Source organism: Cryptomeria japonica, chromosome 5 (genome assembly GCF_030272615.1).
Source record: "Cryptomeria japonica chromosome 5, Sugi_1.0, whole genome shotgun sequence".
Classification (NCBI taxonomy): Eukaryota; Viridiplantae; Streptophyta; class Pinopsida; order Cupressales; family Cupressaceae; genus Cryptomeria; species Cryptomeria japonica.
Genome location: NC_081409.1, coordinates 194,635,268 through 194,660,565, shown reverse-complemented (window position 1 = coordinate 194,660,565; position 25,298 = coordinate 194,635,268). Strand labels below are relative to the sequence as shown.

At 36.7% G+C, this 25,298-nt stretch overlaps 1 protein-coding gene across 1 annotated transcript in view; it reads right to left on the bottom strand.

The window, feature by feature from the left end:
• LOC131027989 (uncharacterized) overlaps nt 1–25,298 on the bottom strand; it is a 119,763-nt gene that overhangs the window by 32,669 nt on the left and 61,796 nt on the right. Inside the window, exons 7-8 of the mRNA XM_057958093.2 lie at nt 14,098–14,161; nt 13,746–13,962 (exon numbers count right to left, since the gene is read on the bottom strand). Coding sequence (XP_057814076.1) covers nt 13,746–13,962; nt 14,098–14,161 — 281 coding nt within the window. The remainder of the gene's footprint in view (nt 1–13,745; nt 13,963–14,097; nt 14,162–25,298) is intronic.

Below are 25,298 nucleotides of genomic sequence, written 5' to 3'. Positions count from 1 at the left end.
GTTGAAGGTCCTCTATTTATCAAATAGACAGCAGTATGTACAACATCTGCCCAAAAATGTAAGGGCAATCCAGCATGCAATCTCATGCTCCTCGGGCGTTCCATGATAGTCCTATTCATTCTCTCTGACACACCATTTTCTTGTGGAGTTCCTGGAACTGTCTTCTGCTTTCGAATCCCATTTAAGGAGCAGTAATCTTCAAATGCTTTGCTGCAATACTCACCTCCATTATCTGATCTGAGACACTTCAACCTTTTTCCTGTCTCATTCTCAACCAAAGCTTTCCATTTCTTAAAAGTTTCAAAAACATCTGATTTTTGCTTTAGGAAATATACCCATGTTTTTCTGGTTGAGTCATCAATAAAAATAACATAATAACAAGAGCCACCAAGAGATGATACCTGAGCCGGTCCCCATACATCTGAATGTACAAGCTCTAACTTCTCACTCTTCTTCTCTTTCCCAACCTTGAGAAATCTGACTCTTTTCTGTTTACCATAAACACAGTTTTCACAGAACTCTAAATCAATCTTCTTTAGTCCTGGCAATAGATTTTTGGAGTGAAGGATTTTCATCCCTTTCTCACTCATGTGCCCAAGCCTATGGTGCCACATTATCGAATTTGTTCTTGCAACATTTATTGTTGTTGTTCCTCCAGTAACTTTATATGTAGCAACTAAGGTAGAGTAAGCGTTACCAGTACACAGATATAATGTGCCTACCTTCGCACCTTTAGCAGCTACTAATGATCCTTTAGTGACCTTCCACATATTGTCTGAGAAGGTAACTATGCAACCTTCACTACCTAGTTGCCCTGCAGAAATTAAATTTCTTCTTAAATTAGGAACATGTCTTACCTCCTACGGAAACCAGTCATTACCATTCTGCAACTTGATCTTTATCTTTCCTTTTCCAACAATTTGATAGGGCTCATCATCACCCAAATATACCTGTCCAAAATCACCTTGAACATAATCTAGAAAATATTTTCTATGGGGTGTAGCATGAAATGAAGCCCCAGAATCTATTACCCAAGAATCATTAACATTATCCAAACATAAGATTAAATCATCTTGTAAAGTATTAATTGCAATATTAGCTTCCTTACTGTCATTTTCATTTTTGTCTCCTTTGTTTTTCCGAGACCAACAGTCTTTCTTTAGATGACCAGGCTTTTCGCAGTACTAGCAATCTTTCTTTCCTCTAGATTGAGAGTGTCCTTTCTTTGACTTCGCTCGTGACTTATCATTCCCAGGGCCTTTTCCTCTTTCCTTTGATCTTCCTCTGTTCTCCACATTCAAAACACTACCCGATGATGTCGGAGTCTCACCTGTGCTTTTCCTTCGCATTTCCTCACTTAGGATAACACCAACAATATCATCAAATACCAAAGTATTTTTACCAGAGACAAAGTTACTTACAGCCATAACCAAGCTATTCCAGCTTTCTGGCAAAGAACATAAAATCAAGAGAGCCCTAACCTCTTCTGCAAAGGTAATTTTTACCGAAGACAATTGACTGGTAATTGTATTAAATTCATTTAAGTGCTCCGCTACAGATCCTCCCTCACTCATTTTCAAATTAAACAAACGCTTCATAAGAAATACCTTATTCGAAGCCGAGGGTTTCTCCTACAACTTAGCCAATGTTGCCATCAAATCTACAACGGTTTTTGCTTTTGTTATATTGAATGCTACAGATGGTGCGAGGCACAATCGAATGGATCCCAGTGCCTTTCTATCTAAAATGTCCCACTCTTCATCTGACATTGTGGTCGGTTTCTTTGCCTTTCCTTCCAATGGCCGCCACAAATCCTTTTGATACAGGTAATCCTCCATCTGCATTTTCCATAACTGATAATTCTGGCCGTTAAACTTTTCGACCTTGAATTTGGAATCCTCCATTGCTCCCACTCAAATCTGAAAGTCCTGCCAATTTACAGAAAACCTCGCTCTGATACCAATTGTTAGGGTTTCAAGCAGATCCGAAGCAAATATGAACTAACAATTATATGCAGATTTAAATACAAAAGATAAAGAAATAAAACAGGACACAGATAACACAGAGATTTAACGTGGTTCACCCAGAATGGGTTACGTCCACCATACACAGCCATCCAATCTTTCTTATTATCCAGCAAAAACAGTACATCAACCTTACAATGCCTTAAGCATCCCAGCCGCTTATAACATGTGTTTTTTAGGGCAAAAACAAAGTCAGCAAAAATGTGCTGAGTGTACAGTACTTTGCTGATCAGTCACCACATTTCAACAATATCTCCATCTATGATAAGGAAATGCTAGCCATTATGCACACATTGATAAAATTTAGGAAATACTTGATGCATGTCCAATTTCTAGTCGAAACTGTTCACAACTATTTGAGATATTTTCTTAATCAAAAGGATATATATAGCCGGCAACAAAAGTGGGTGAGCAAACTCTAATCATATAATTTTGATATTGAATATGGCAAGGAATGAAGATGTTGTTGATGCATTGTCCAAAAGGTCAAATCTGTGTTCCATGTATCAAATCTCTATGGATTGTAAGAATTAAATCATAACAAAGCATGCCAAAAATGCATTTGCAGCTAATGTGTTGGAAGGGACACTATTAGATGACAAGCACACCATCTACACTAAACTCATTCCCTACACAAGAAGAGATTTCTTGCTGCCGAAATCACGGATGAGGGGAAAGATTCTGCAAGCAATTGATGACAATCCCTTGGTGAGACACCTTGGGTATTTCAAAATCTACAAATTGAGTAGGGAAACATTCATATGGAAAGGACTCGAGGATGATTTCCTCACCAACAACAAAATATGCATCACTTTTATGAAGAATAAAATGCAATAGACAATTCCAATAGGTATTTTACAGCACTTGCCCATCTCGAAGCAAAAATGGTTAAGCGTCTTGATATGTTTCATCCCAGACTTATTGAACTCCAAGTATTGTGTATACATTGTGGATAGATTAACAAAGTATACACATTTCTTTGCCATCTCTACAAATTTTAAATTGTCACAAATGGCTGATTTGTTCTTCAAACAAGTGATGAAACTCCATGGACTATGCAAGAGCATCATGAGCGATAGAGACAAATCATTTCATAAGCTTGGTCTGGCAAGAGTTCTTCCTTTTGATGGAAACCGAGCTCACCCCCAAACCCCAACTACCAACGTGTTGACGCGTCTAAAGATGCATTGCTACGACTCCATCCGACCAACGTAGAATAGAATGTACTTGCTGGGTATCCTATCCTCTCTTGAGATAAGGAAATCCCTAATGCTGTTTCAATTGATCAATGGGGACGACCTCAAGATTTCGATTGTCAGGTCTTGACTATAGGATTACTCAATGGCTGATGTGATTTGCTAGGAGCACAAGGGGTCTGTAATGTCCCAACTTCGCAAATCTAAGAAAACACGTAAACAATGAATTTTAATGATTGATTAATTCATCTAGGGTGTAATTAGTCAAAATTCATTTGAGTTCATTTGTTATCAATAAGTCAATTCCATATTTAATTCCTAGTGGGATCAAGAGGATAAGCTACCTTAGGATGCCCGTAGCGCTTATCAGGCCCAAGAGCGGTACACTCCCCCTTGGCCCTCCTGCCAGAAGCCCTTTGTCAACTACAGTGGGTGGCCTACCTGATAGAGGCCTAGTTCCTGCTATCCCTGTTGCCTAATTCCTCATTTATCTCACTGGGTTTGGATATGTAATTGCTTAATTTATTATCTTAGTAGAGATCATTCTTCTAGTCCTTAATTGCATAATGTGGTTCATCCTTAATTAGTAATTGTATATTATTTATTAATTTATTTAATATGTGTAGATGTATTCATATTATATATATATATTAGATTTCATTGTCTAATTTATATATATAAAAAATGTATTTTTAACCATCCTTAAATATAATTATATTGAATTTAATAGCTACAAAATTTATGCTTTAATTAAATAAATACTTATCTATTTACCAGAATGTAATTACATTAATGTATGATAATATTATTGCAAATTTAAATTGATGCGGTAAGAATCTTACCTGCGTCTCCTGTTGCTGCTTTATCCCCCTTCGTTTCCTGCGTATCCTTCCCCTTCCCCTCGTTTCCTTCGGCTTGCACTTTAAATATTGGCGGGGAGAGTGTGTGAGCGGCTACCTCCATGAGACGTGGATGTTGCAGTGATTGGTGACTGTTGGGGTCACCGCTACCTCCTCCAGCCGCACTAACCCTTGCGTTTTTAATTAATAAACACCGTGGTTTCATTTGTTGCGTCTACTTAAGGTAGTACGCCCTTACTTTAGTATGTGTTAAATACAATTTGTTTAGTAAGTGCTTTGATAGAGTTTTAATAGTATCGTATGGTGTTTAATAAGGTATTTCTTGGATGCTTTATTTTGTCTGTTAATATTATTATTTTGTTCTTACGTTTATTTTATAATTTATGTGTCAATATAATAATTTATATTATATATCGAAATTGCATTGTATGATAAGTTATATTATGTGTCTATATGCTCAATTAATAGTTAACATTAATAATTTAAAAAAAATATGATCAATACATATATTAAAATTAAAATAAAAATAAGGAGTCTTTTATTAAATAATTACAAAAATGTGGGGTTATGACAGGGTCTTACGTTTTGCAACAAGCTAGTTTGCTCTGATTCTCAAAATATGAAATAAAATCAAAAGGGAAGGGTTCAGGATGCCTAAGGACAAACATGATAATAGCTGATGTAGTGGGTAAACAGATTTCGATAAACCAATTCTTGTTTCACCAAAGATACCCTCACAACTAGACAAAAAACGGTGCAAGCTCCAAGGGATGAAAGATTTTCAGACCGGAGACACTCGTTTTAGGCACCCAATTCTGGCACAGCCTAAGACGAACACCTGCAGTTGAACTAAGCATAGTTTGGGTTTAGACTAACCATGCACGGTGACCTACAATCAGCAGACCCCCAAAGGTATGAACCAGAAATGCATCAAATACCCCTCCACACTTCACCATTAAAATCCCTGCACTCTAAAATTAACCAGCTGAAAGAAACCATGCAAACAGACTAAAACAAAGACAACAAACACCATATTTCAATGTTCATATATTTGCTTCAGCTGCCATTGCAACAATTTCTACAGCATCTCTATGCTATGCCTAAAATCTAACCTATTCTAACTCTAAAATCTAACTACAAAATTCTAACCCTTTACAAAAGAAAGGCCTCTGCCTTTTATAGATTTACAATTATGAATCGAAGGCTAGGATGGATTGCATCCAAGGGTCTTGACTTGCCTTCCAGAAGCTAGTAGCTTTAACCCATGCCTATTAAGTTCTCAGTCATCCACCCAACCACTATCTTAACCACCTGCCACTATTTGGCTTTAATTCGGGTCTATCCGGTAGTTGGACATAACTGACCACAACTTACTTGTTTCCCCTTTATTTCAAAATATTTCAGTGGGGCCCACAAGCAGTTTTACAATAAAACGATTTCAATTTTCAGAAACTGAACTTCTAGAATTAAATCCAGCTGTGCACTTTTCTTGAGAATGCATAGACTTGCCGCATTTGGAGTGTTCTTTGGTCTTTAGTCTCGGTGGTGGACTTCATCTTTGTTCGGTGGCACGATTCCCAATGCTCGGTTTCTCTCGCGCTCCTGCAGCGTGTTCCTACATCTTTTTCTTTTCCAGCTTTCAACACATGGCCTTGATTGCAATCCTTCTTTGATTTGCGTTTTCAGGCCTTCTCTTGGTTTTCTATGATGACGTCTTGCGACCTACAAACAATCAATTTGAAAAATAATTTAATTAATCAAACATTAAATTTTAAATTACGACGTCTGGCTTCGAGAAGCTCTTTTTGAGATGTATCTTCTAAATGTCTCTCTTCAAACTTGGCCTAGCAAATTCAACCAATTCAAGTGAAATGAGCGAGCCTCACCCTTGGTTGACCCCTTGGCAAAACTCGACTCTTTAGCCAAATTGCGAACGCTTTTTAAAATACTTTCTCCTTTTCTTTGACAAAGTTCGGCCCTTTGAACCAAAATGAGAGTTAGGCGAACTTTATTTTGCCCTGCAAGGTTATATTATGTGACTCAACACTTGTTTTCATTTTCGGCCTTTTAGCCCCTTTTGTAAGACTTCGCGATTTTTGATGTTTGCCTATTTTCGGTTTGAAACCGACTTTGGCAAATGTTTAAGTTTAACGCCCCTTTTGACTATTTCGCGATTTTCGGCTAAAAAAGGGAGTTTAAAAAGTTTTCCTTTTGTTTTACGCTTTCCCTTTATTTTCCCTTTTGGTCTGGGAGGCAATTTTGGAAAGTTTATGAAAACAACCTTTGCCTTAATTTTATTTCGGGCCAAGGAGTCTTTTTGGAAAGTTATAAAAATTAATGCCTTTCTTGTCATTTTCGAAATTCGGCCTAAAGAGGCCTATTGCAAACTTTTTTTAAGTTAAACGCCTCTGAAAAAGTTCACGCGATTTTCGGCCAGAATGGGCCTTTGAAAAGTTCGCCTTTGCCCTATATCGAAATTCAGCCTAAATGGGCCTTTTGAAAAGCTTTGGAGTTAAACGTTTTTTGGCCAGATGACCCATTTCGCGAGAACTCTCCCTTTCCTTTGGCGAATTTCGGGCTCTAGAAGGGGTTTCGGAGAATTAGAGCATTTGTTCTTTTCAGACCAAAGGGTGATTTCGCCTAGCTCTTCATTCTCGGCTAAGAAGGAAGTTTTGCGAACTTTAATGATTCCTTGGATGATTTCTCAAGACTTCGGCTTCTAACGCAATTTTGTGAGACTTAGTTTTATTACTTTTTCGGCCCTTTATGTCCCTTTCGGCCAAATGAGCCTAAATTGAAGATTTTCGGGCTCCTAAGAGCTTTTGCAAATTTAAATGCTTTTCTCATATTGGCCATCTAGGCCGATTTTGTGAAATTGAACTCCTTAGGCAAAATCGGAAGACTTTACATATTTTGGGAAGGTTGAATGATTTTGGCTCTTGGTCAAATGGCACGACTTTGTCCAAATTTCAGGTGCTCAGGATAAAATGCAAACTCGGACAATTCAGAGAAAATGCAAGACTTGGCCTCATTTTCGGGTTACTTGATCAATTTGCAAATTTCGGCATCCCCTTGCGAAATGCACGAAACTCGCGATTTCCATTTTGTCACACGACTTTGGTTTCTCCGAGTTGTCTTCTATTATTTTCGTTTTGAGAGCTTAAGTCATTCTCGGCCTGAAAGGCATTTTGCGCGAGCTTGACCACTTAGTTCTATTTCTTGCAAAATCCAACAAAGGGTCGAGTTTCGAGTTATATGCCCATTTCCTCCCTCGCGTTTCGGGCTATAAGCCAACTTTGAATCCAAATGATTTTCGTTTTGGGTGATTTGGCTTTAAGGTTTGAAAGGTATTTGCAGAAGCATCCATTTCTCTTGCATAGGCAGACAAAAATTAGGGGGTCCCCTATCAACTGACGGGGTGTGTGTGCGAGCACAACACAACGGCAAAAAAATCATTGTAAGGTTACTGTTATCAATCAAGCCTGCACCCTTGCTAAAGTTGTGAACTTTAGCTGCCTATTGAAACATGGGAACACTTCAAGGCTACGGGTAACCTAAAACTGAAGTGGACCTCCAAAGCAAGTTCGTTCTTTCTAACTCGCATTCACCTAAACCTATCGATTTTGTTGAGAAAAAAGGAGGAGGAGAACATAAAATGAAACTACTAACTAACAGGTGATACACCAAAATGGATACCAGAAAACTTGGACAAACTGATTAACACATGAAATAACTAGTAATAAAAGGAAACCTTGCACAAATCAGAAAATTCATAACCTCTACATCAACACTTCATAAGAAGGATGTAAAAATAATAATCTCAGCAAGAGAAAAGATGTTTTCTCACAAACTGAGGTTACTCTTACGACTGGCACAACCTATGACTTGCAAATAATTAGAAAAACTCTTGCATAAAGGTGCTAACAGCAACACAATCACAATGATGAAAGATATCACTTGAAACTGCATTAGGACTAAGCACACAAAAACAAGAAATCTGAGAAGGCAAAATATGTATTATTGTCAAAAGGTGTTACAAAGCTTATCAAAATGGTTCTGAAAACTGGTTACAAACTCCTTCCTTTCTGCAGAGAGAACTCAAAAAATTACAGTCTATTAGAAGCAAAAGGTAAGAACCCCTGAAATAATGAAGTCCTGCAGTATATATGCTTTCCAAAAAGCAAATAATGAATACAATAATCCACCTCCTCTTGGGTGAGCAGAACCAAAAAACCCACTTTAAAAGACCTGAAACAGGTCTGAAAGGGGAAAACTTGGGCCAAAAGTCAAGCCAACCCATGCTGCAAACATAAAAGTTCTTAAAAAGCACCATAAATGATCCTAAAATATCTCCTGACAGGCCTGCAAGCCTTCATTAATGCAAAAAATATCTCCCTTTTGACTTCTCAAAATGCAAATAAAATCTCATAAAGTGATTTATATTATCTTTATCTTTTACATTTTAAGTCAATAATTTTTAATAAATGTAAATAGTTAAAATTTTTAATAAAGATGATATTCGATTAACCACTTTAATAAATATTTTAATTATTTGATTTATTAAAATAAGGCCACATAATATATCAATAATAAATAAAATATTTAATAAAACGATTAATCGAATATCCTCTTTATTAAATATTTTAATTATTTAATCTATTAAAAATAAAAATATTAACCTATACTTATTAAGTGATTTGTAAAATATCACTTAATAAATATTGATACATGACACATTATTAAGTGATATTTTTGCAAATCACTAGATAAGTATACGCATAGATATTTGAGGGATAAAAAGACCTCCTTAGCAAATATTCACGGGGCTTTTGAAGATTGAGGAGAACAAATAAAAATCAAAGATAACAAAGTCTTAGACTATCGGTGCATACTTTAGGAAAGATGAAACCCTATTCCATCTCGTTCTTCATCATTCGATATTTTTTCTCTTCCTCCTGCTGCCATGCTAGGGTTTGGACGAATTTGAGCCATTTCTGGAAGAAAACGCAGAAAATGCAAGGCAAATTTTGATTGTAGAGGCTGCACAGGTGCTGCCATGAGAGCATTCTTGGGTTCGAGCACCTTGTTTTTGGGAAAAAATGCAGACGTTGACATCTTTGAAGAGCAAATTTGCTGATATCTTCCTATGTGTGTTGGACATGATTTCTTCCTTTGACTTAGCTTTGCTGGGCACTGCCATGTCTGATTTCCTGCACATTCTTTGCACTTAGTGAAAACTGGGCACGATTTTGCTGCTGTGTTGGGTGCCACCATGAGAGTTATGCCACGCTCTAAGGCTTTTCGAAATTCTAGAAACAATTTACAGATTTCCAGGTGCATATTTCCCCTTAATTCTGAAAGTCGATTCTCTTTCTTTAGCTCTATAAAAAAATGACGATTTTCTGGGCATAGCTGCTTTTAAAAATTGATCTTTTGAAAGGGTTTTCCATAAAAAGTTGATTTTCCTCCATTTCGCCATTAAATCTGCTCTCTAATGGCTTGGACTGCATGAAATTGCATATCTTGATTTGAATGTTGTTGCAAATTTACTGCTTTGAAACTTGCTTTGAAGTCTGCTAACTTCACTGCTGCATTCTTTTTTGGTCGATTCTGAGTGTACTAACTCATGACTACATCAAACTGTCTTTTTGTCTCATGTAGCTGCTTCTTTACATGCTCTTATCATAACAAAAATACTGATTATGGCTGCCTTATTACCTACTCTGAAGAATGTAAATCTGATCCTTCACTTAAAAGTAATTCTGAAAATTACAAATACCACTCCTAAGACTTTGAACTTTTCCCAATAATACTATGATAAAGATGATTGCAGCTCTCATAATTCAAAAACCCTCAACTGATATGTATGCAGTCACCATGCCACGACTATGGTTGTATCTTCATTGTAAAGTTTGTGCCTTTCGATGTTGAGATTGTTAATGAACCCTCTTGATTTTGAAACTCACTGCTCTATTTGATAAACGCTTGGCGAATGTCAATGGTGGCTTGGTTCATGACTGTATAGTGTCTTTTATTATCCCTCTAAATCTGACATTGAAGAGCTGGAAAATTGCTTTTTTTTAATGATGCAACACTATGACTGTTGAGTAGCTTTGTTTCTTAACCTTGGTGATTGATGATTGGTATCAAAAGACACATGGTAACAAAAGTTCCTACTGCTACTCCAAGCTAAGAAAGAGATGACTGCAACTACTATCATTAACCACCATAGATCATTAGACACTATATGCTGCACATCCCTATTTTGATTCTTGTTTGCATGTTTTTCTAAGATATGACTGTGTGCCTTTGTTGAATTTATATGAGCTGGGCTCAACCCTTGTGGGAGCCTCATTTACCCCCACTCATTTGTGAAGTTTATGACCAGCAAGCTACCTTTTCCTAGTCCTGCACATGAAGCAAACATGTTAGAAATAATATGCATATGTATGATGATTTTCCTTTGATCTGATATTTACTCTTCCTGAGATCTTCCGTGATGCTGACTATATGAACCCGATGCATGTAGGGACTATATATACATGTATGCTTTAGTATACATGTTAGGAATGTAATCAGCCATTGCTTAGAACAAAATGTTCTAACCCATTGCATATTTAATCTCCTTTGCAGATACCGGAAGGAAGGCAGATGCAGACAAGGACGAAGCAACAAGACGAAGGCAACCTCAAAGCTACTCCAACCGTACCAATCATTTAGGCAATGACTGGTTCCACTCTCAACATGCTCTCTTTTATTTTATACTCATGTATACATGCCTATGTATTTCCTTCTTGCACCTGATGCATGTAGCTAGTCTCATGACTCTTTGTGTGAGACGCATGCTTGAATATCAATAATATACTTCCTTTTCTAGATGAGATGTCTCTCTCTTTTGTTGTTCCGAACTAGAAGTATTGAAATGTAATCTTTAGTTCATTCTTCCTTAGTGTAGTTGGAATGCAATATAGCAGAAGTAATACGTACTTGTTCCATTTTGTAAAAACAAGCATATCTTAAAATATTTTTCAACTAGAGGTGAAAAATAGGTAACAGTTACTTGGGAAATTATGTTGCTAATCAATAGAAGCCTTAGATTAATTGGCTCTACTTGGAAGGGCACTATTAAAACTAAGTTTAGAATAGCAACACATTATCACTGAAATGGAGGCAAATAGAGAAGTTAAAAAACATATAATCACACACACACACACACAACACATTATCACTAAAATGGAGGCAAATAGAGAAGTTACACAAACATATAATCACTCTCTCACACACACACAAGAATATGTCAAATAAATTTGGCAAATAAAATTAAATAATATTATAATACACACAAGTCTATGAAAAATACATTTGGCAAATAAAATTAATAAAAATACAGACTATCAGATACAAATCCGCATTCCATTCGAACTATTTTGGAAAAAATAGCATAAGTTCATGTCAAATATAATATTATTTTATTTTTCCATATCGAATGTCGAGTGGAGGATAGCAAGGCTTGTACCCCTTATGGATGTATGTGGATCATCTTCCAAGGCAAAAAGGTACAAGTGGATCAAGCATGATCAAATGTAAGCTTTTTCCAATGGCATGGCAACAGACTTACACGAGGGTGAATGCTCATTTCCTTCACATACCTAGAAAAGGTGTTGATCCTTGTCTAAATGAGAGAGAGCGATATGATGCTCTAAAGAATCAAGAAAGGGCTAATGGGAAAGTTGCTAATCAAAGCTCCCATGCTTCAACAATAGTGCAACTCCTGCAGCTCAAAGTCAAAATAGAATCAAAGGTGGATGCATCTTCTAGAGATGTAGCAGTCGAATATGCTCGCAAGAGACCACACATTGGCATCTCAAACCCCATTGGAAGATTGTTTGATGTGCCAGGTTGAAAAGCAATTGATGCAGTGATTGCACAACTCTTTTATGCAAATGGAATACTGTTTAATGCTGCTGACTCACCTTTTTACTGGAAGGTGGTCCAAGCTATCAGCAATGCACCAGCAGGGTATAAACCACTTGGGTATGAAAAGCTTAACACTACTCTAATTAATAAAGATAAAACTCGATTAGAGGAACAACTGCACAAATGAAAAGAGTGTGAGCTATAGAAGGATGCGGTATTGTGATGGATGGGTGGACAAATGCTAGAAATCATCCACTACTTAAAATCATGGTAACATGCAACAAAGGGCTTTCTTTTGTGAAGGCAATAGATTGTTCAGGCAAGAAAAAATGCAGAATTTCTTCATAACCAGTTACGTGATCTCATGACAGAACACTTATCTCCATGTGCTGCAGCACAATTAAAACAGAGCTATTCGTGTTCCTTCAAGACACTCCCCATTCAAGGTTTGCTATGAATATTAATCTCTTGCTTCTTATAATATTTTGCTAGCTCTAACCACAAATTCATCTCATCAGCTAAAAACGCAATCTAAATATGCTTCTCTAGTACTGATTTGTTTAAGACTTAAATCTCAACATCATAAGTTCATGCAGCAAAACAATGCAACTTGTATCATGTCGGATCTTCCTTGCCAACATGGTATTCATGATCAAGTGAATGTAGGTCAACTTAAGTTTCTGAGACTCCACATTAGGAGGAAGAAGTCGTTATCTCTAATTCCCAAGAGTACCATCCCTTTAGAGCCTCCACATTAGGAGGATGAAGTTGTTATCTCTAATTCCCAAGAGCACTATCCCTTCAGAGCCTCCACATTAGGAGGAAGAAGTTGTTATCTCTAAATCCCAAGAGCACTATTCTGAATTTCTATTCCCCTCCATAAGAACATACTCTTCTTCATGTCAGCACACACACTCCACTACCACTTATTTGGTCACAAAGACTCATTTCCACCTTGTCTAAGTGGATGTCCTAAACAATATTTGAGCATCTCCATATAGTGATAATGATTAAAAGTCATCTGAACACAGGTACTTTAAGTTAAAAATAAATAAAAGGTAGTGTTGTGGTTATTCATTTTACTTTGCATGTGAAGCATAACAAAACATATTTGTAGTTTAGTAATTATCCCAAATGTGAAGAGCACACAATACCAAGACATTAGCATAACCAATATAGTACGGTTGACAGACAAAAACAAATATGGCATATCTTCTAGTAGAGGCAATTAGCTTTCTATTAAAATAATATTAATATCAAATTTTCACTTTCTTCCTTCCCTTATGATGCTTATATCTTGAACCATCCTTTAACAGTGCATAAAGTTGCATATAATGGAGTCCAGATGCTTCTTCTTTCCTAAGGATATTTATACTTCAGAGAGAGAGTCCAAACACCAAATATCTAGCAAAACACAACTTTCTATTTTACAAAAACACTGATAACAAACAAACGAGAAGCAGCGTTTAACACTACATAAAAGTACAAATTACTGTTGATACAACTCTTACTAAATTAAAAAAAAACAATGGGTAAAATAATAAAACAGCATTTTTTGTGCCTTCAGCTTCCTCACTCATTTTAAACCCACCATTTTCAGGTTCTAAAAATTATGAATCAATCACATCAAATTTAAAATACCAAATACACAACTTTTACAAACAGAAATATCAATAACTCCTTGACAAATAAGATCACACAAGCAGGTCATCCAGATTCAAAGGAGAGCAAAGGGATGTCTCTCTGACCTATTTGATCACTATCATTCTCGCCAACCTGCAGGCTCTTTATACAGAAAAATGCCATTTCCAGAATATGACAGTCAACAATTGACACATTTTCCCTGAGTACTGGATAGATAAGATGAGAGGCCATTGCTGCTCCTAATCTATGGTATGCATTTGGATGATCAAGACGAGTGTAAAGTCGATGCAGCATAGATGATATATTTACAAAATTATCAACCTGTTAAAGAACATTGGACAAAGAACAGTGAACATTAGTGTAGAAAATTAACAATTTGCAATACTTCCTGCACTTTATTTCTATTTCTAGCACATAATTCAACCTGCTCCATATCGGCAAGTTTAACTTGCTAACCTCAGTAGAAACATGGCGCACTGACCAGCGCATGAACTCTGCAAAACACTCTGCACAAAACTCCCTACATATGAAATCAAAAAAACACAAGCTTAGCATTTAAATTTTGCCTCAATGTTTTCATTTGAAACAAATAATAGCAACAATATAATTACAGTTAAGCATATAGCATGTGGACAGAACAACTTGTTAATAACCACTGCTGTACATGAACCACACCAATTAAAGAAACTGGCATTATATAGAGTTAGCATTCAGTGGAACTGTGAAAGCTAGTTAGTCCATTAAGGGTACGTAACTATCAGGCACATCATCGGCATATGTTCCTAATTGCATCTTCAAGGAAAAAATGCAACCATCATTACCCTTCTGTGAGAAAAGCCAACCAATGGAGATAAGTTAGAGAACACATATGTAACATACGGTCATCTCTGGTCCTTTTAATATAAGCACAAAATAGTTATAACCCTAGTAACTAGCCTCAGAACTTCTAACGTCAGAAGAGAAGGGAAGTAGCATTCACACACACAAGGCCTAATATAGATGGCTAATTAAAACAAAAGAGTCAGGTGACAAGCAAGAATTGTATTGAGATAAATATATTATGCTTAATTAGTCACTAGTTGCTCCATATGATACTTAAGCCACATTAAACTTAATTTAAAAAGTTGTTAGAATATTTTATTTGGAGTTGTAGGATTGGAAAAATCACCAGCACAAAGAAGTCGGGTATTTTTTCATTGGAACCAATGTTAATAGAAAGAAGTTGAAGATTTCAAAAGTTAAATCGTGTGAATATACAGTGGCCGTTAGTTTACTGTGGAGTTGTGAAGATTAGGAAGTGCAAATGATATAGAAAGTCACATGGTTGAGATTTAAATGGATCTCTTTATTTAATATAATCTTTGGAGTTTCTTGGTATTCGCATAAGTAATAGGACAGTACATAAATAATTATTGGACAATTGTTAATATCTTCCTTCTAAGGAGACAACTTGAGTGTACAGGGGCCTCGGAAGTAATAGCAAGGTGCAAGAGAGAGCTGAGATGCCGTGGGCTTGATGTGGTGATTGGAAACTCACATAGGTCGCCAAGAGATTACCTAAGGGGTCACCAATACAAGAAAATTCCAAATAGTGGGAGGTACAATCAGCAATATTCTGGATGCCACCTATAGTAGTTACTTTTGCTGCTCAGAAATGAAGAAAAAGGTACCAACTTAGTAATTATAGATTGCTACATACGTGGTGTTCATAGAAGGAAGTTCTCGAGTCTATTGGTGAAGTTGTTTCACCCAAAGAGGCAAAATCTTTTGGTGGAAAAATCGGCAAACCAAAAGTATAAGATTTTTTGAAAAAAAAAAAGTAAAAAATTGAAGAAAATTAGTCGAAAACTACTTTTTAAAAAAATTTATGGGCATTTCCATAGCATAGCGATATTAAGAGCAAATAAAATAGAGAGTTCAACCCATGAATTGTAGAAAATATATTTTCGTTGTTTATATTCATATCGCTGATTACATTGCACAAAACATACAACAACAGCATAAATAATAACTAGATGTCGACAATTGTCAAATTGTCAATTACAATATAGTTTGCGTCTTTCTACAAAGCAAACCCATAAACTAAGTACACAGTTCCAAAAAATCAAATGTAGCCAACTAGAGGGCAAGAGGTCCTGATAATGAAGTTCCTAGGTGAGAGTCTGTCCTAGCTCGTTAATTAACATGAGGATCCAATCCGCCCTTTGCCGTGACATCAAAATCATCAGCACTAGCAATCCACTCAGACTTTGGATCAATCTCGTCAAGGTCAATTGGCTCATCTTCCTCAATAGTTCATATTTTAGTTCATGTAGAAATTAGTCTTTACCATACAAGTGAAAAATGCAATGAATACAATTTCAACTAATTGCAACTATATTAAAAGTCTTACCTTGAGCTTTTTTTAACTTCAAGAGGAGGTTGTGGTAAACAAACACCAAGTCATTCACAATTGTTGTGTTGGTGGTTGCATTTCTTGGAATGTATATTTTCAAAGACACTCCAATTATGCTCACAAGTGGATGACTTGCATGGATGGATCAAAATGCATATTGTCATCCACATAAGATTTTTGGTTTCATGAACAAAATATCCAACCACTATGCCGAAAATATCTTCAAATCTTAACACATTCAATGATCACTCGACAAAATAAAAAGACTATCAAAATTTTATAGTACTTGGCTGGAAAGTTTTTTTACCTTCCATGACAGCCCTAGAAGACACAAAACGCCTTGCCTGCCTAGACATTTACAACTTTGACATAGCTTCATACAATTATTCCAAGTTTGGAAACATTTTCTCTATGCACTTGAACAAGCCTTGTGTGATCTTAGCATCAAGATGTCTAAATGAAGAGTTATACAACATTGGATTGAGAAAGTATCACATTGCAAGGAGAGGAGAGTGCATCTGTTGATCCCATATTCCATCAATTGTGTCCCATAATGGCAATATACCTATCCTTGTTATTTTCCATCCTATTCCTCATCACCTCCTTGGCCCTATACATGGCCCCATACAAATATCCCATGGGGGATTTATCCCCATCCACTAGTCTCAAGGCTTTTTACTAGAGGCTCTAAAAATTCTACAACTTGTTCAGCCGCATCCCAAAAACTAGTAGAATACATGTACTCTATCGCTGCTATGCCATCTATTTGATTTGTGAAGCTAGACTCCATCCATTCATTTCAAATTCATTTTTTTATTGACAGAAAGCCTATAGTGCAAGGAAGTGTGTTGCAAATCTTATCATCCCTTGTTGAACTAGCCTTTTGCCCACTATGAAAGAGTGCATCATACACTAAAACCCTTCTGTGATTATAGATAAATTTGGTAACTGCGCGAGCCTTCTGCAATACCTCGTTAACCCATTCAATTTTTCCAATGTACTCTAGGTTTAGATCAAAGCAATGTGCTCCACATGGGGTAAAAAACATAAAGGGGTATATGTCTATCAAGAGCCTCCCAACAACAACACAAGCAAACCACATTTTTCGACCCTACATCCTTGACTACCATGTCATACATCTCAAACAATGCAGTTGCAGATTTGATTGTACTTGATGCATCCATAGATTTCAAAAATATAGTGCCAATATCACAACAGACAAAGAAGCTGATGAGGGTTTTGTTTCTTTTGTCTGTCCATCCATCTGACATAATGGTGCAACCACTATTAGCCACTCTAATCAATGCTCATGAACATCTTTAACATCTTGCACCTCATTGAGCATACTAACCATATGCACAATAGGTGCAAAGAAAGCATCAATATTTCCTCCACTTGTGTTTGGGCCACGTGTTGTAGAAGGTGTTGACCCAGATTCCCTAAAAAACCTTGTGCACCATCTTCCCCACCCAAGCGATTTTGTAGCATCTATAGAATTAAAACCTATTTTAACCCCAATTCTCTCCTTTTTGGCCTTACCCTCAGATTTTTGTGAAGAGTTTGTTTTGCCTAATATGTGACATCTGTAAGGCATTTTGTGCAAATGGTGGTGTTATTTCCTACTTCTTCTGCCAAATGCAATTTTAAGCAATAAATTTCACCAATGATTTCACTCTAATATCATTTTGTGTAATTGTCTGGGACTTACTATTTTTGGTAAGTCTCAGTTTGGACACCAATTGGCCAATAGGGGGTTTCAGCCAACCTACTATTTTTAGCAATTGCTATTTATAGTAACCATTTTATTTGACAGTTGGTCTTAGCTTCGTTCTCCTCCCAACTTCAACATGCTATATCTTCAATTTTACGCTTGGAATAGTCATGATTATTTTAAGTTCGTTCATTTTTTAGCATTTGGCCTTGGCTTCTATTCTCTCTTAGCTCAGTATAATACTTTCCAGTTTTGGCCTTGGTGAGTTCTAATGTTTTCAAAGAGATATTTGATTTTTATCTGTCTTATAAAGTTACTTGATAACTTAAGTGAGGGAAATGGGTTCATGAGAGAACCCCTTGATCATCGCCTAGTAAAGTAGTGACTTTAAGTTGTTTCAAAAGGCAAGACTAAACTTCATTAAGGGGATGCCAAGGTATGGAGCTATTCTAATATTTTAAAAGATTATTTTGTTACCTCCAAAGTGGATGCCAAGATTGAAGGAAAATAAAGTAAAAATTAATGTTATATTTTGAAAGCTCTAGGAGAAGCAATTTTAGAGGGAAATGAATTCAAACTGAAAGAAGGTTGCCATAATTTTTCTCTTACTTTATAAATATGAGTTTGAGCTCTCAATTGCATATAGATGATTTGACAAGTTAATGAAATGCTGTTGCACTGAGCTCAAGGAGTTGTATTGCTCATTAAGGAGGAAACCCTCTTCTTGTTTGCTGGTGTCTCGGATGAGAGACCCACCCTAGCTGGTTGGTGTACTTGTTTGAGACTTACAGTGATTTGGGATTGTGGGTGATTTTGGATTTGAAGAAGATGAAGATTTATTCAGTTTTCTGATATGGGTGTTTAGTTTTTGGTGTGTTGAGTCTTTTTGGAGTGCTGTTCAAGTTTGGTAGTGATTAGATGATTATTTTGAGTGCTGGTGTGCTTTTTCTGAGAAATTGCGAAACAAATTATTGATCATAACTCAGTAAGGTTGCTAAATATCATTCTGGGCATCATTTCATTGCATTCCTCGTAGTTGGGTGCCTCTATTTAAGGTATTGCTTCTCTTGGTGAAGGACTGATTTATTATTGCAAATCAACCTCCTAGGGAAAAGCTCCAATCTTGCCTTGGCACATGGGAGCTGATTGTGGGAATTTCTGAGAATTGTGGTCAGCAAATTCTTCCTAAAAGCTTCTTGTTGCAGACTTTCCGAGATAAATTTCTGAGAATTCTGAGCCTTGGTTATTGTCTTTATGACTGGTGATAATTTGGAAACTTCATGGCAGACCTGTAGCTACTTGTATGAGCATTTTGAAGGTGAATTTGACAGTGTATCAGACCTAAGACAGTGAGTAGAGTTACCTTTCTACAGGCATTTTATGCTTGGTCTTCTTGTCAAGTGTTTACTTCTTGTAATACAAAGTTTAAAGACAGAATTGTGATTTTATGTACAACAGTACTTGTAGATCTTATATTTCAGTTTTCATGAAGTTTAAGTTGCTTTCTATACATATATGTTTTCTTTAAATGCTTGGGAAACAATCAAACCAGATTATTACTTACAATTTCTTTGTATTGGTAAACCATTGCATGCTAAACTTTACATCAGCAAAGATAACAAAATCAGGAGTGGACATTACAAATCTTCAAAATGTAGAAGATAAAAAGTCTTTTGCTTTTATCTGGCCTTTATGTAATGCATAGAACAAGTGGGAGAATGTTGGGAAAGGTGTTGTACACTATGTTACCCGGAAACGCGTTTCCAACTTCAAGGCACCTATTTCGGAAACCGTCCTGATTTCCAGGACTTGGGGATGGCCAGAAACGTTTCCCAGCCGTCCCCAAACCCCAAAAAATTTCGGAAACCGTCTCGGAAACTCGGGGACAAACAACATTTTCCCCGGGGACTGTTGACCGTCCCCGGGACGGCAAGGGACGCTCAAGCCGTCCCCTAGCCGTCCCCTAGCCGTCCCAGGGACGGCTAGCCATTTCCGGCTCATACAACAATAAAAAATAAATAAAAAAATTATTATTATTTTAAGAGCAATTAGTTTTTCTTTTTAAATTTGGATCCCTAATTGTTAAAGTAATTTTTTCTTTTTAAATATTATAATAATTTTATAATTTAAAAATTACAAATTAATAAATTATAATTTATTATCTATAGTCTGCACAAAAGTTTATAAGTTTATTTATATTAACTTTATTATTATCACCGACGATATCATATCGAATAGTCACGCAGCATAAGTAAAAAGAAAAACAAACGCAGTCTGTAGACAGAAGGGGAAAATAAACAAGGACGGCAGTCTGAGACAGAAGGAGGATGACAGTTTGCAGACGGAAGGAGGAACTCAAGAAGACTAGGTTTTGAACATAAAAAATGTTATTATGTTGCTACTTGCTATTATTAAATTTCATTATATATATATATATATATAGCTAGCCGTCCCCTGTGTCGGGCAAAAAAAAAAGGCCCAGAAACCCGTTTCCCTTTCCCCCCGTCTCGGAAACTCGAGGTAACATAGGTTGTACACCTTACATAATATTAAATGTTGTTATAAGTTGAGGTCCACCCAAGGTGGGATGCTGCAATTAGTGTTAGGATGTTCCTGCATGTTGTCACATTGCATCCAGCATAGGAATTCCAAAAATTAAAGGGATCACATAAGGACAATCAAAAACGACAACTTTAAGGAATGTAAAGAATCACCTTCAGTACTTGGGTTGAAACAAGACAAAGGAAGACCGCTCCAAGAGAGAAGTTGAATAACAATTTGGGATCCATTTCATAGATGGATTTAATGACCCTTAGGAGTTAAAAAGTCACAAGAGTATTGTTGATGTGTTTTTCAGCACCTCAAACACAAAATACAATATGGAGTATCCTACCCTCTCTTGAACAAGGAAATCTTGAATGCTAAAGGTTTTGATCAATCAAGAAGATCCCAAGGTTTACAATGCGAATAATCAAACTTAAGGTTCTGGATAGAATCGGGATATAAAATGCGATATGTTGGTTCACACAAAGGGACTTACACAATTGTTCTAGGATCTCAAAATGACTTAAGATTCGCAATTAGGCTTTTTTTTTACTACTTCAACGAATGCTCTTTGAAAAAAAAAATGCAAAAAGGATTGAGTTTAGGAATCTAATATGATGCTAACAATGCAAGAACTATTGGTGACTTAGTAAAACCATATCAAACTTTGCTTCACCATTTGGAACAACCACACAAAGGTGATGCAATCTTCTAAGGAGATATAAATGGTTTTCAAGTTGCCAACACACATTAACAACAAAAGGTAATGTGAATCAATGAGTAAAGTAATTGAAGTTAAGTGTCAACAGACTTATTCTACCCATGCACTTTAGTCTACCCATGCACTGCAACTTGCAATTAGCAAATCATAAATGGTATGAACATGTAGGTTTCACCATAAATCCTCAACAATGCCTTCCATTCAGCTAAGTAACTTGATGCAAAAATAACTTTTAATCGAACTTTGAGAAATAAGAAACCATGGTAACATCCAAAATAACACATAGGCTCACCAAGCTTCAATGAGTTTGTATTTACTTTATCTCAGCAACAATTTAAGTCTTCCCTCCCACTGTATTTTTACTTAGCCAACTATTCTTCTACTAAATTATTAACTATTAACCCTTACAAATGAGAAGGCAAGGCATTTAATAAACAGCACTTAACAAATGAATGGCTCTAATTGATTTGGAATCAATGGCCAAGATTACAAGATGAAACCCTAATTAGGGTGAGTTACAACTAACTCCTTGAACAGTGAGAAAATTGCATTTGTTTGATTACACGTCCTTCTAGGACCAATAGGGAATGAGATATAACTTCCTTCTCTGAGTAGGTTCAACGAATATGGACATGTTGACTTTGAATTCTTGATTGGTGGATGAGATTAAGCAGCACCTCAACTTGCTTCTTTGTAGATCATCATGAAGAAGTCTCTGTGTTTTGGGGCAATATCTCTTGATAATCGACATTGCCAAGCTCATGTATGACTATGATGGTTCATACTCCCAAATTGCATCATCTTCTAGCTTTGACTAACTCTTTTGAAACTATCTGCTTGAGAGATGCATTCACTGATTTCATCCTTTGCAGTTGCACTCCACCTTCATCTTTCTTGCCATCCTGATGTCAATGCTTGATCTTCATGTGTGATCATAGTTGTACCCTCTATCAACATTTGCAATGTTGTAGAGCCTTTTCTATCAGCTCCTCGCATCCATCATTCCTAGCAAAGGAAGCCAGCATACCTTGGATTTTAATTGACCAATTCATTTCATATTAAACAATATCAACAAATACATCATTAAAAAACCTTCCCCAAATTACTTGAATAATCTCACCTCTCCAATGTGCATTTCGAAAATTTTACGCTTTCAAGTATGCATTTTTGGGGATATGGGGTTCTCATGTATATTGTCAGGATTTCAACCCTCCCATGTATAAAATCTTAACTTTAGGTCTTCATGTAAAGAACGGGAACTTTTACCTTGCCATGCACAAAATCAAAATTTAAGGGTTTGCATGTATAATTTTGGGCTCAAGGGAGGTTCATGTATAAAATTGAAAGTCTGATCGTTGCATGTATAAAATCGAGATTTAGAGGGTTTCTTGCACAATTTCGGGTTTTAACCTCCTTCATGAATAATTTTGAGGTTTCATGCTTGCCATGCACAATTTCGGACATTTCATATACTCATGTATAAAATCGAACATTTTACCTTGTCATGCACAAAGTAGGACTTTTCATGTGCTCATGCAAGAAATCGGAAATTTGATAAGTCACGCATGAAATCAGAAATTGCAAGTAGTCATATGTGAAATCAGACTTTCAAGGCTCTTCATGTATAAAATAGAGATTTTGAGATTTTGAGCACTTCATGCATAAAATACGGATTTTGAGCATTTCATGCATAAAATAGGGATGTTTCAGGTACTGTTGACGTGTCTGAAATCGCATTGCTGCAAACTCCATACGGCCAACGCAGAATAGAATAGCCGACTGATTATTCTGATTTCGCAGATAAGTGAATTCAAAGGACATCTTTTTCATTTGGTCAGTCAGCTCCCGCATTTCATCTTTCTCCTCTTGGGTTCTTGATGACACCGTGGTATTTTGCATATAGATGGGCTGTTTAGGAAGGATTTGGGATATAGGTGGTCCTGGATGAAGTACCAACTGACTGGTGGACTGCTGAGGCTGATATGCCGGTTGCGGGATTGGGTTTAAAATGGGCGTTTGGTGGGCCAAAGCCTGGCTGATTCCCTGGACTTGGCTGGACGCAGCAGGGGGTCCTAACTGCATCAAGGGCCCGGCGATATTTTGGCCTAGTCCCTTACTGATTTCCATAGCTTTAGCATAGGCTTCAGTCAATGTGGTCGGCGCAAGATGTGATTGTCAGACGAACATAGCTGTCAAATAATCCAGCGCTGAATAATAGATTTCTCTTGCCGAAGCATCACTCACCACATACGGATCTTGCAATCGGGTGAAGGCCTTATGGAACCTATTGTTGAAGGAACTGATAGGCTCGTGTTCCTGTCTCTTGACTTCTACAAATTGCCTATATAGCTCTGTGGGGGTTATAGGGATGCCATACTTTCCCGTGAAGGTTGTTTTCAGCTTCTCCCAAGAGTCAATAGAAGATACCGGCAAATGGATAAACCAGTAAAATGCGTCTTCCCCTAATGAATAAGGAAAAAGTCTACATGCAACATCTGCGTATTCAATTTGTCTATTGCATAACGCATCTTCAAATATTTTGATATGCTCTTCCGCTGTCCTGTTCGGGTCATTTGGATGAAAAATGGAACAGAACCTGTCCGGGCTCTTGGGCATATCATGGTTAATCTGGACCATTTCATGCTCAGTTCGATTATCAAATATATAGACCATGAATGTAGAAATTTTAGTATCGTATTTGGTAATATGAAAATCTGGTTTCTCCCTTGAAGATTGCACTAAGTTTATGCAAGCATTGTGTCTAAATGGCTGATGATGCCTAGTCTAGTTTCCTGGAGGTGTCTGTCTGCTTGATTGAATCTGCTGTCTTAGTTAGAATTTATGGTTCATGTCTCTCTCTCTCTCCCTATCCTTCCTTTCTTTTCCCCCTTTTTTTTATCTATTCGGAAAATCCACAGTCCTGCTAAAACAGCTTCAAATTAACCAATATCATCTGATGGAAAGATCGTAAAAGGTTCTGGGGAACTTATCCATAGAATTGTCAGTCAAACGTAAGTCCCCTTGTGTTTCCAGCATAAACACATCAAGCCACTGAGAGATCCCGCAGTCAAGACCTGACAAAAGAAACCTTGAGGTAGTCTCCTTTGATCAAACTTAGAAAACAGCATTAGAGACTTCCTTATCTCAAGAGAGAGTAGGATAATCAGTCGGCTATTCTATTCTGCGTTGGCCGTATGGAGTTTGCAGCAATGCGATTTCAGACACGTCAACAGGTACTCGCATAATGAACTGCAAGGTTGCAAGCACTTACATTTTGAGATCAGCCTTGCCTTCTCCACTCTCAACAAAAATTCAAATGCCATTCAACTCACTCACCCTAATGACTTGATCAAGAACATGTTCAACTCAAGCTCAACCCTTATCAAAATCTAAGAATTGCGACACTCATGTATCATGAGGCATAGCTTTGCAAGTCGCTCAACACTTAGGATGGGCTCTAACTTGATATGATGGTTGCAATTCCAATGAAACTGCAAGCAATCTTGGACTTTATCATCAATATTTACTCCACAACTGTCATGTCCCCACCATGGATACAAGATTAAAACAATGAATTGATGAGATATTCCCATCAAAATCCAAAATAGCTATTTCATCAATGAATTAAATGCATCGCTACTAAGGCCAAAGGCCACTAAATCAATGATCAAGGCTTTGATGTTAGAGAAAAGGTGATTATTGTTAAATGGAAGTTTTGTCAGAAGACCATTATATTGAGACCGTGGTCAAAGTTACCTACAGAAGATGTGGTCCTTGTCGCCGCAATAACAGTTTCTTGAAGATGGCGACTATATGTCAAAAGGTGGCGACAATTCCTATATAGCACTAAGCATGTATTAAGTGATACACAATAGCTGAAAATCATGTTAAGAACAACGATTATAATTAAAGACATCCAAATCAATGATTGTGTTAGATGAGATTTGTATAATCTCAAAGGTACAGCGATTACCTTAATCATACACACAAACAACGATTAAGTAATGAGTCATTAAGGATAAGATCAAGAGTGCAGTTGATTACAAATGATATGATACAACTCTTCAACTTATGAATATATATGGGAAAACCGTGCAGAGTCAAGGGCATGGATTAAGAATTGCTATTTTATTTATTAATTCCTAGCAGATAGTTCAGGCTTTCAAAGACGGTGATTCCACCACTCAACAGGATCTTTCGTGCATGTTAAGAAGGAATCAATAAGCAGCGACATCATCCACACTAGTTGCAAGAACCAATCAAGTCAGATCTGATTACATTTTTTC